The 12,865-nt window shown below is 41.5% G+C and overlaps 1 protein-coding gene across 3 annotated transcripts in view; it reads right to left on the bottom strand.

Moving 5' to 3' along the window:
• RBKS (ribokinase) overlaps window positions 1-12,865 on the bottom strand; it is a 97,156-nt gene that overhangs the window by 58,675 nt on the left and 25,616 nt on the right. For all 3 annotated transcript variants that reach the window (XM_045012049.1, XM_045012052.1, XM_045012053.1), the window contains exon 2: window positions 11,424-11,556. In XM_045012049.1, the coding sequence (XP_044867984.1) occupies window positions 11,424-11,556 (133 nt within the window). The remainder of the gene's footprint in view (window positions 1-11,423; window positions 11,557-12,865) is intronic.

Here is a 12,865-nt window from a genome sequence, read left to right on the forward strand (position 1 = left end):
TAATGACCCATTCATATCACCCCGGACAATTACTGGACCCAAGCACCACATGTCTCCTGCTCTGCCCCAAGACCATCTTAATCCTTCTGCACCCTCTGGGTAACAATCCCTAATCAAGTAAGTTATCATGCATAAAATATTACAGAAAATTCCCACTTCATCACAGGGGGATTGTGATTAATTTATTATTAGTTATGTTAATTGAAGGTGAGTTCACAGCAATCAGCCTCAGTGAGGTCTGTCGGTGATTCATCCTGTACCTTTCAGTTTCACAGTACAAGGCAGTAGAAGGAAACTGTGTTAGGGAGAGCTGTAACTCAGGAACCCCACAGTTAAATAACCCCGAGTCTGACACATTAACACTACCCTGCACCCCAATGAAGAACATCAAATTTCAAAGCAATCCTTGTAACCATTTGGATTGTAGAGCACTTACAAGAGTTGAGCTTTAAAGCTTATAAAACAGCAGGACTGGAAACCCTCCAGTGGGTTTGAGTGCCATGCATGCATTACCTTGGGTAAAACTCAACAGAGTGAGACCATATTGACCAGCATCAATATTTATTTATTTCTAGCTCTGCGCAACAAAAACCCAACCCAAACATTTCAAAACTTTTCTTTTTAAATGTCTATTTTGGAGCGAATTATATGTCCAGAACCCCTGGATCAAACAACTCCAAATTTGCATCACTAATTCTACTCTGCACTCTCCTGAGACAGACCGTATTTCAAAGGAATCTGGCTAAGCATGTCAATTTTGGAGGACTTAGAAAGGGGATGACCTTTAAACAGAAGTAGTGATGCAACCTTAAATATTGTGACACTGCCACATCACTATAATTCTATCCTGCACTTTTTGCCATTATTCAGTTTCAGACTGAAATATTAATAGTAATTCCATTGTTCGCTTTAACTGCAATCCATATTTTGAGTTTTAAAATACCTTTCTAGCTCTAAGTCTCCCCCACCGCAAAAATATCAGGTGTTATAAGTGAGGCTACTTGTCTGGTATCAAACCAGATGGTCCCCTTTCTGAGAGGTTTGTCTCTCACTGGTAGGGGGACAAAAATGGATATGACTTTGTCCGGTATCAGATGGGGAACACCACCTACCCCCTCCAGATCTTTAAATGGCACCCCCCTGTATGGCATGACCTTGCAAACACCATGGGTACAAGGTCATGTTGGCAGAGGCGGGGCAGCATGCTCTTAAAGATGGTGCTTCCCGTGTGGCATGACCTCACATGCACCATCAAACTATCAAGGGCAGGGTCACACTTGCAGGGTTGGGCCCATGCTGTTCCTGGAAGTACTGGAATGTCCAGTGTTCTGGGAATGTATGAGTGGCCAGCTTAGGTTTTATACATTTTAAGTGTATAGTCTGGAAAGTGAGTCTGTAAACATGTTATCATAGGATTCTATATTTATTTTCCCTCTGGGAGTTCCAGATCAAATGCACTCAGTTTACAAATCAAAACACAAGCATCAGTGCAAAACACTGGGATCCTGTTTTCAATATGCATTACAATTAGGACGTGTTATAAAGTTTAGTTAGTAAGAGATGTTGAGGGCCTGAAGCCCCAGTGTGAATTGTTTTAGTTATAAAATTTAGCAAGGCTTGATTTGCAATGTATTCTGCTGAATATAAAATACTGCTGTCTGTATACCCTTGAAGGTTTCTGTAAGAGATTGTGTGAATGAGGAATGCATGCACCAGGAAAAGATAAGGTGTGAAAGCCATCACAAATGTTCAGATGATCAAGAAAAAGTGAGAGACTTGGAAAGACTAGGAGACAATCAGAAAACATCCATTGTATTTGATGCCAAACATGTTAGCAGCACTGATGACCTCAGAGGCGAGGCAGGCACCCCCGAAGGTGAGACAACAAATAGGAGATAACAATGGGAAGCCTGACAATAACCATCAAATAATAACAGCAGAAAACCCCAAAATTAACACCACTTAAGGACTAATGATTACAGGATGACATTGCAAAATGCATGGACTCAAATGGGAATTTACAACTATAAAGCTGGGGTGTTTTGCCATGGAACTCTGGGTTCAGTCCTACAAAGCCTCGGACCATCGGATCGCGACTGACAAGAGCCCAGCTCCTCACTCGTGCTCAATCTAACTGGCCATGAGATTGACTTGAGCTACAACAGACTGGTAACTATAAATATCAACTGGCAGGAGAGAGAGAGAGAGAGAGAGAGAGACTGAAAAGCATATGCTAACTGTTGTATTTTCAATAAATGTGGCATTTTTGTCTTCTCTATAAAAGAGCCAGTGTGCTTTGTATGAGCATAACAAAGTCCCACACCAGAAACTGGGCAACACTAATAGTGCAATGCAACAGTAAATGTGACTGCTTGAGTCATCCTTCAAATAAAGTTGTTAAATAAAGATCTGTTCTTCCCATCCTGGTTGCTGTCCAGTGGCCAATGAACTGGGCAAAGAATTGGGAGATAAGCCCAGTGTCCTAGCCAATGGTATTTCTGTCCATGACACAAGTGCTAATATTCAAAACTATGTCTGAGCAAGTGGTTGCCTTGTTGTCTATTGTGAGGTACGTATGTACCTCAGCTCTGCGAGATACCTTGAATACAAGAAAACACTATACAAAACCTAAATCTAAACACACATTTAAATCATAAGAAGATTCTTTTCTTTTGCTCATCCCATTGCACAGCCATATTTTGAAGGGAACTTCCATTTACAACATCTGCAAGAGATTTATCTTAAAACGTCACTAGGGACAGTCAATGTCTCTAAATAGCAGTTTGTAAGGCAGAAAATTGGTTGAGTACAGTCCAGGTCAGATGAAATTAATGCTAATAAGTGGGATAAGCATCTGCTCTGGTTTGTGAGGGTGCATACACATCGTTTTCAAGGAGATTTGCAATTTGGGGTATTTCTGGATCACTGATTATTCCTGGATAGAGTCCGTGGTCAGGGACCTCATCAAAGTTATCCATGTTTTCGTGACCTAACAATTGTGTTATTACAATGTGCTGTACCTAGGGATAACCATGAAGACGTCTTTGAAACTTCAGCTAGTGCACAAGGCAATAGCTACACACCTACTTAGTCACAGAGGCATTTCATAGCTGTTCTCCAAAGCCTGGATTGACTTCATATTTCCTTCAACTTGCTGGTTTCACTCTAGAAAGTCTAGATTCTGGATATTTTAGAGACTTGCATCTCTTGCTACTCAACTGTCACAAAAATTGATTAGGTGGGGAACTTTTGCTTACAGCTCCTTGATTTGCACATCTTGATGCTGAAAGGAAGGTGTTCTTGGTGGAGGACCCTAGACCATCAGCATCCTTGCCTGTTTACCTTGCCTGTTTATCTTCAGCGCACTGTATAAGGCTCATCTATTCATTCAAGCTCTGCCCTCAGGGAGATGTGAATATGGGGCATCAAGATCATTTTAGAATTGAGTACATTTAATATGACACCATCAATAAATATAATATATTGTTTTTAAATGTTCGCTACGTATGCTCAGACCCTGCTAGATGGAATATGTTATAAATAGAAAAACAAACACTTCTTGGTCTATTGACTGCAGAAGATACTGTGTACTGAAATATTGTTTCTTTATTCCAGAATCACTACATTTATATCCCTTTCTACTAGGCTTGTAGCTACACAGTGTTTGATGTAATTCACACTCATTCTTATTCACAATTTTTCAACATGTGCTTTCCCTGGCTTGCTATCAGCATTTTTCCATGTGCCATCAGGAGGGTTGACGACATCACAGATGAAATTCTAGCAGTCTGAGAGTCAAACTCAATCTGTACCTGCAAATTAATTGTATTGAAAAATATCTTTGCTGACACATCTTTTGTTCCATCTGCTCCGTATGCTAAATTCTGTCATTAACTTTTTTTGAAGAGTGTTTACTCTTTTCCTTGCATAGGGAATGCAACCAGTTTTTGCTACTAAAAATAACAGAGCTAGTAATGTGGAGAAAAACATGGTTTAAAAGGTGATTACATATTCTGAGCTGAATTATAGATGCAGCTACACTTTTATAACAAAGTAAAGGTTCAGGATTGTCTGAATTAGCTGGGGGTTCGTTCAAGCTTGGTATTGAGTGAGGAAAAGACAGGCAGGACCAGGGTAACACTGAAAAGCCAAGTGGCTGCGTTTATTTAGGGATTTCTTTACACTTTGGGCCGGGGGAGGAGGCACTTCCCAACTGGGACTCAGATAAACAATGCAAGCAAATTCAAACCAATAACAATGTACTGTATACTGCTCACCACACCACCAAATAGACAGGCACACCAATCTCTCAAGGTAGGAATCGGGTTCGTCAGGGCGATGCCCGGTGCAACACAGAAAAGAGACCCACGGGCCACTACCTCAGCCACCCTTGCGTTCACACAGAGGATAAATCCAGAGTGTGGTGCGGCTGCAGCTGGGCAGATTCCACTCACTCAGACCGCGGGGACTGGACCCCCTTGGTCAGCTACCCTCTAAGTAGAGGCAGCTCCCAAGTTAAACACACACACACTGGACACAGACAGAGCAGTGATTCATTCACATAAACAGTTTGCAATTAACAATCCAATAACAACTAGAACTATTATACAAGCTAGCTAAACAATTGTGCAATTCTGAGCTCACTAATACAATCCTGATATCCTGAGTAGATATTTGGTACCAAGTTAGGGAGGGGAAAAAATAAGAGGCTAGATAAGCTAACTGTCAGATATCAAAAAACAAATACCGCACTCCAGGCGCAGCTGACCAGCAGAACAGACACCAGAAGCATGACGAGCTGACAGGGATCGGGTCCAAACGACAACGAATCCAAACGATACGACACGAGTGCGCTTTTACCGGGAGGAGACCCTGGCCGAAAGAGTGATCAGGTCCTTCAGCTAACACGCGGATGCTCCACACAAATTTTGGGGGGAAACCTAGTTTTATAGAAGGGTCTCACTCCCTCGTGTCAACATCTGATTGGCTCCCTGGTCCCTCCTCCCTTCAGGCTTCGAGATGTTGCCACCCCATGTCGGAAGGATTTGCACACGGCACACTGGAGTTGACAAGTAAACAAACTTGACCCTTAGATGACTGGGTTCAAAAAGAGCGGGAAAGTGAGTCTCTGGGCAGAATTAACCTGACCTCCAGACGACTAACCCAAAAAAAAACAGGTTGCTGGGCAGAATCAGGCCTCCACACACAGAACTAGCCTGACCTTTAGATGGCCCAGCAGGAGAGAAAAAAAACAAAAACACAGGAGAGCATACACAGCCAGTGTTGCTGGGCAGGATTGAGTCTCTGCCCTCTCCTATACAACAAGAACCTGGTCCAAGATGGAGGCTGCCTTGTCCTTTTAACAGGACAAGATGGCCATGGACCGACAAGTGGCCATACATAGCCGTAACTGTGCAACGGATTGCGACAAGGATCACTCTATTCTTTCTAAGTTGGTTTCACAGAGCAATTTGTATGTTTGAACTGCTAGGAACTATAAAAAGGAAAGACTATATAAATGGCAATACAGTATTTACTCTTTTTGAGAAAAAAATCAAATGCAACTGGGACACACAAGCAGAATTTAACTCATCAGCTGCAGAACAATGACACCAAGATTAGAGGAATCAGCTAGGATCATCCCAGGATAGCTGCTAAAAGCAAAACAGTCAAGACCTATTTAGAATACCCCCACCACACCCCGAACAGCTTTAATTTAGATTGTTAAGACAGACTTTTTTTGTGATGGGCAATAGAGAAAGGATGAGCTTCAGGGTAAGGTAGTGGCCTTAAACTCAAGAGACCTTAGTATATTTTCCAGTTCTGCCACAGGCTTTCTATATGACCTTAGGCAAGCCATTTACTCTCCCTGTCCCTCAGTTCCCTATCTGTAAAATGGAGATAATTATTAATTTCTCCCACCCTTTGTCTGTCTCATCTTCAGGACTGTGACTGTCAGTATATCCCTCTACAGTGTCTAGCACAATGGATGCTACTGTATATTATATATATATAAAATATAGCAGCACCCACTGCTAGAGATACGCAGATCAAAAGACAGAAAGCAACATGCCATATGTCATTCTGACTGGGTCAGGGTCAGTGTTTGGTAGTGAAAACAAAATCCATAGCAATTTATGGTATCCACACTGCTCTTTATGTGGATCCATTATATTCATAATGCATGACCCTTATTTTTCTTCACATCATCATAATTGTACTTGTAAGCTGAGAAAATATGACCTGGAATCTTTAAGATACAATTAAGATGGAAATGCATGATATGATGTGCACAGAGGAGACTAATTAAACTGATACAAGTCAGACATTTTTCCTGCTGGACTGCAACACACTGTCTTCCAACCGTGGCCAATGCCAGGTGCTTCTGAGGGAATGAACAGAACAGGTAACCATCAAGTGATCCATCCCTTGTTGCTCATTCCCAACTTCTGGCAAACAGAACTAGATAGGGGCAAACCCATAAAGTGGGACAATGGCCACTGGACTGCTGTTGGGGAAGGGTGAACCAGTGTGGGTGGGATAAAAACTGACTTCACCATCACCAAAACCAGAAGACAAAGAAAAATAAGCTTTCATTTATTATTTGAAATCATGATTTTTGAGGGCCGATACATGATCTTTGAATGTTTGGTGAGTGAAATACTGCAAAAATCTCAAACTGACTCCAGACCAAAGCTTGATTGAGGTTAACATAAGAATAGCCATACTGGCTCAGAACAAAGATCCATCTAGCCCCGTAACTTGCCGCCCCAAGCACACGCTTGGCGTGCTGGGGCCTGGAGCCACCCCTGATGAACTGAACAGGTAACCATCAAGTGATCCATCCCGTCACCCATTCCCAGCTTCTGGCAAACAGAGGCTAGGCACACCATCCCTGCCCATTCTGGCTAGTAGCCACTGATGGACTGTGAATTTATCAAATTCTTTTTTGAACCCTGTTATAGTCTTGGCTTCTTCAAAGAGTTCCACAGGCTGACTGTGCATTGTGTGAAGAAATACTTCCTTTTGTTTGTTTAAAACCTGCTGCCTATTAATTTCATCTAGTGACCCCTAGCTCTTGTGTTGTGAGAAGGAGTAAATAACACTTCCTTATTTACTGTCTTGATTCAGTTCTTTTTTCAGAGCTTTGTTTGTAGAAAACAACAAAGAGTCCTGTGGCACCTTATAGACTAACAGACGTATTGGAGCATAAGCTTTCGTGGGTGAATACCCACTTCGTCAGACGCATGTGGTGGAAATTTCCAGAGGCAGGTATAAATATGCAGGCCAGAATCAGTCTAGAGATAACGAGGTTAGTTCAATCAGGAAGGATGAGGCCCTCTTCTAGCAGTTGAGGTGTGAACAGGAGAAACTGCTTTTGTAGTTGGCTAGCCATTCAGTCTTTGTTTAATCCTGAACTGATGGTGTCAAATTTGCAAATGAACTGCAGTTCAGCAGTTTCTCTTTGGAGTCTGGTCCTGAAGTTTTTTTGCTGCAGGATGGCTACCTTTAAATCTGCTATTGTGTGTCCAGGGAGGTTGAAGTGTTCTCCTACAGGTTTTTGTATACTGCCATTCCTAATGTCTGACTGATGTCCATTAATTATTTTACGTAGGGATTGTCCAGTTTGGCCGATGTACATAGCAGAGGGGCATTGCTGGCACATGATGGCGTTTGTAGAAAAGTTACTCCAGAGGTAAGAAGCAGGATTGAAGACAAAATGGAGATGATGCAGCTGCCTTTTATATTCTTTTTCTATGCAGCTTGTATTTCCTTTGTTCCAAACACAAGCTGCCCAGCATATGGCCTGGAATCCTTAAGAGTTCTGTCCAAAGGCATGTCCCTGCATGCCTTGCTGAGTCATAAGGTATAGCCCTTGACACTTTCAATGGGTTCATTGTACAGTTGATGTCCCTTGATGGGCCATCAAGCAGGCTAGGCAGTGCTGATGCCAATCTGTCTGGGGGTGTCATCCAGATGCACAGCACAAGTATGAAATACAGATATACCCTACATATCTATAACTTATAATACAAAGGTGATACAAACATATAAACAAAATTATCATACTTGGTGAATTGTAACATTTTCGCAGATACCTTACACAGCATATCTTGTCAGATTCCTTGCAATTGTATAATATTGGTGTCAACAATATCATAGTATCAGAGGGGTAGCTGTGTCAGTCTGGATCTGTAATATGCGTCTGACGAAGTGGGTATTCACCCACGAAAGCTTATGCTCCAAAACATCTGTTAGTCTTTAAGTTGCCACAGGACTCTCTGTAACGTAACAAATAATTAAAATAGCAATGACTTATTGCAATGCTATTTTACCTTGAATGTGTAGAATTATATTATGCAGGTCCCATTGACATGTGCAGAGACTGTATAAATGCTGTTTGAGGTAAGATTTATGTAAAGCTATAAAGTGAACTCTAATTTTTAAATAAAATTAAGAAATGTTGGTGAATTCTAGAGAGCTTAGAAAAATTTTTGCTTCTACTTTGTCTTCCTTTCCTCCAACACATAACTAAGACTAGGAAAAAATGTTTGTATATCGACTTAAGAAGAGATAGGGTTTTTTTTGTAAAGTTAATAGCCATACCACCGGCCTATGGAATTTGACTAATGAAGCAAACATTTGAGGAAACACATATTCTACCTTCGGCAGTAAGCGTAAGCAAATTCTGGACCATTTTCAAATAATTCACGATACGTATCACCACAAAAAAAATTAGCATTCAGTTAGGAATATTAACACCAAATTCTTTATAAACTTTTTCAGTACAAGAATCTGACAGCTACTGAAGACAAAGAGACCAAATATCTATGACTTGCAAGATCTGGGACACTGACAACCCTAACATAAGAAAACCCTAGAGAACAGCTAGTGACAGGTGAACCTGAGATGGTTTGCGGGTATGATTTGGATACATATCTATACCTCATTAACCTAAACACTGGGCTGGAAATCTAGTAAGAAAAGGCTCTCTCAGGAGATTAGGAACATTTATCCATGTCTTACCTGAAAATTTCTTTTCTTGGAGTAATGAGGTTGACAGATCCATGACATTGGGTACTCTGCTCTGTGAAGCCTTAGAGGCAGACAAGAACTGTCAGTCGGAGGCATGGGAGATGAGGCTCCATCTCTGTGAAACAGCCAGTTGAGGCACTTCCATAGTGTAGGCAAAACTACTCAAATAGTAGTTATCAATGATCTTCTGTCAAACTGGGAGGGCATATCTATAGCGGGGTCCCGCGGGAGCCAGTATTTTAATTAATGCCTTGGATAATGGAATGGAGAGTATGCTTATGAAATCCGCAGATTACACAAAACAGGGAGGGGTTGCAAGCACTTTTGAGGACAGGAATAGAATTCAAAACAATCTTGACAAATTGAAGAATTGGTCTGAATTCAGCAAGATGAAATTCAATAAAGACAAGAGCAAAATACTTCACTTAGAAGGAAAAATCAAATGCACAACTACAACATGGGGAAAATTAGCTAGGTGGTAGTACTGCTGAAAAGGATCTGAGGGATACAGTGGATCACAACTTGAATAAAACTCAACAGTGTGATACAGCTGCCAAAAATGCAAATATTATTCTGGGATGTATTAACATGAGTGTCACATGTAAGGCCTCTCAGGTAATTGTTCTGCTCTACCCAGCACTGGTGAGGCCTCAGCTGAAGTACTGTGTCCAATTTTGGGTGTCACACTTTAGGAAAGACATGGACAAACTGGAGAGAAGAAAGCAACCAAAATGGTAACAGGTTAAGAAGACCTGACCTACGAGGAAAGGCCAAAAATTGGGCATATGTAGTCTTGAGAAAAAAAGACTGAGCAGGGACCTGAAAACAGTTTTCAAATATGTTAAGGGCTCTTATAAAGAGGATACTAGAAACCCTGCCCCTGCCTGAGCATTTGAGAGAGACCAGGGTCTCCACAAAACAGACACTTGATCTCCATGGTGGCAGGTACTCAGCGAGGGAGATGCAGGAGACGCAGCAGGTGGCTTTCCCTCTCTTAGCTGTCTCTGTCATGCGGCACTCTGTGTGGGTTAGCAAGGACAGAGTCCTGGTGACCGAGGAGAAAAGGAATCCTCCTTGCCAACAATGGCAGACTCTGACAGCCTGAAGACTTTAAGCCTCCCCTATTCTTCCCCCCCACCCCATCTTGTTCATAATTGGTCTGCAGCAGAGAGGAGCTGGAGAGGCAGATGAAATCCGGCAGTTTGTCAGAGGTGGAGCCACACCTCTCCTGCCACTGACTGACAGGTTTGGTCTGCCTCCAAGGCTGCACAGAACAGTGTACCCCAACGTCATGGATCTGTGGACCTCATTACAAATAAAAATTCCATTCTTTCCTAGAGTATGTGCCCTCTTAGAAGAGACATTGGTCCATCAAACCAGGTTTCCAGTCCCTAGCAATGGCCAATATCTGGTACTCCAGTAGAAAGGGGGGGGGGGAGGGAAAGAGGTGAGAAGGGGGAGCAGTGCATCCGGTCAAGTGTGGAATGCTCTTTATGGTTACAGCAGGGTGGGTAAAGGCTAAGGCTAGAAGGGGAGGGAGTTCCATCTTAATCCTAGCAGTGATCAGTCCTGAACCATAACATTTAATTATCCTTATCGCTCCCTGTATACCAACAGATGTTATTAACAGTAATAAAATTATCATCCCTTTCCAAAATCAAGATGCAGTAACACAGGAATATAGGAACTGCCTGACTGAACCAGACCCATGATCCATCCAGCTCAGAAGCATGTCTCCAACAGGTGCCAGCACCCAGATGCTTCAGAGGAAGATTCATGAAATTCCACAGTAGGCACATGTAGGATAATCTATGGTTCCCTGCTCCCTGCAAAGATCTCATTCTAATCCCTAGTAAAGGTTGGTTTTAAACCATGAAAAATGAAGTTTTATATCCCTTCCAAAAAATTTTTTAGCCTATCAGTACTTGACTGTTACCACTTATGGCAGTGAATTCCAGGCTGATTGTATGTTATTAAATATATAAATACAGCATGGCTGGTAAATGCAGAACCAAAAAAAATCATCAACTTACCTCTCGTTCTTGCAATACAGGACAAGGTAAAAAGGAGGGGCCGGTCAAGTTTAACTCAGTGTAATTCTGAATATCTCAAGTTCTCTCAGGTGACATTATTCTAGGCTTTGTGATTTCTCATTACATGCCATTCCCACCAGACCACTATCCAACTCTTTGTTCTGGCTGTCTTGTAAATGCCAGAAGAACAGTTTCCCTGGCAGTACTTTGTTAATACATTTCTAACCAAAACCAGACTAGAAGAGATGCATTAAAAAGAGAGTTAACTTTTCTATCAACCACATAAAAGTTCCACTGAAACTTGGATAAACATTTGGTTTGGTTGTTATCCAGCGGCTTCAAGTCAATGCTTACCTTACAAATCATCAAGGTCTTGGCCCCAAGTCGAGCAGCCTGGATGCACTGATTGGCTCCTTTCCCCCCAAAACCAATGAAAAACTTATGTCCATGGATAGTTTCTCCAGCTTTTGGCAGACGAGTGGTAAGGCTATTGCAATTAAAAAAAAATTACATATATTAGTAACTGATAGGTCAAGAGTTGTAAAAATAAGAGCTACGTTGATACAATCCTAAGTGGCACCAATGTTCAAGTTGGTGCTACAGCAGGAGGCAGTGATGAGTTAGCCTTTCATTCAATAAATCACAAAAACTGACGATATGAGAGATCTGTGAGATTATCTAGTTCATCCAGTACCCATGTCAGGTTGTTTCCTATCATATTTTATAAATGCTTTGTCCAATCTAGTTTTAGAAGTGCTAAGCAAAGGAGGAACTGTTTTTTTGTCACAGGTTTGTACATCACCTAGGACAATGAGGTCCTGGTCCATGACTGGGATCCCTAGGAGCTACTACCATATAAATAAATAAATAAATAAAACAACAGCTCTCACTGTTAGGAAGTTTTACCCTGATATTCAGCCTAAGTTTTCATATTGTTAATTTCATCTTATTACAGCTAATTATACCTCCTTTGACTACCCTAGAGTAATTTTTCTCTCATATTGGTATTTATACCCTTCAGAGAGTTATAGATCATTACCATGTCTGACCACCTCTTAGCTGCCATTCAGACACGCTGTACATATTTATCTCTTTTAATCTTTCTTTGTAAATTACACCTTCCAGCCCTCTAATCATTTTGTTCTTCTTTGCATTCCCTCCAGTTACATCTACATCTTCATGGGACTGGGTGCCCTGAACTGAATGCACTAGTACAGGTGCAGATTCAGCAGAGTTGTATTCAAGATAGTCTGGAATCATTCTGTTTTGAAAAGATGTATTTTGTTAACCTTAGCAGATTTTTTGTATACTCCAAGAAAACAAATGAATAAATCACCTCTATTCTTGTGTAAAAAAATCCACCTGAATTCATAGGGCTAGTCTCCCTATGTCTGTTGTATTAATAACAAATACAGTCTACAGAGGTTATCCTATACCATGGCAGAGGAGCATTTGGTCATATTATTACCCAAAATTCTGCTTCTTACAGTGAATACCAAACACAAGGTTCAAAAATTAGAATACATTTTACCTCCTAGACTACCACAAATGCAACGAACCCAGCACCTGTTGGGAGAGCATGCCTTTTGTCACTCAACAGCAACTCTTTCAAGTGACCGAACACTTGCACTGACAAGCTCCAAAAGATGGTTTGAAGGCTGGTGGCAAAAAGAGTCTCAGAGGGGAAGCTATGAAGTAGGGAAAGGGGAAGGTTCAGAGCTTTTGCAGGAATGCAGTGGAGCCCTCCCCAAGGAGGAGCAGACTACCTGTGGCTGTTTGTAATTACAGAGCATTAA

The sequence above is a fragment of the Mauremys mutica genome, chromosome 3, assembly GCF_020497125.1.
Source record: "Mauremys mutica isolate MM-2020 ecotype Southern chromosome 3, ASM2049712v1, whole genome shotgun sequence".
Classification (NCBI taxonomy): Eukaryota; Metazoa; Chordata; order Testudines; family Geoemydidae; genus Mauremys; species Mauremys mutica.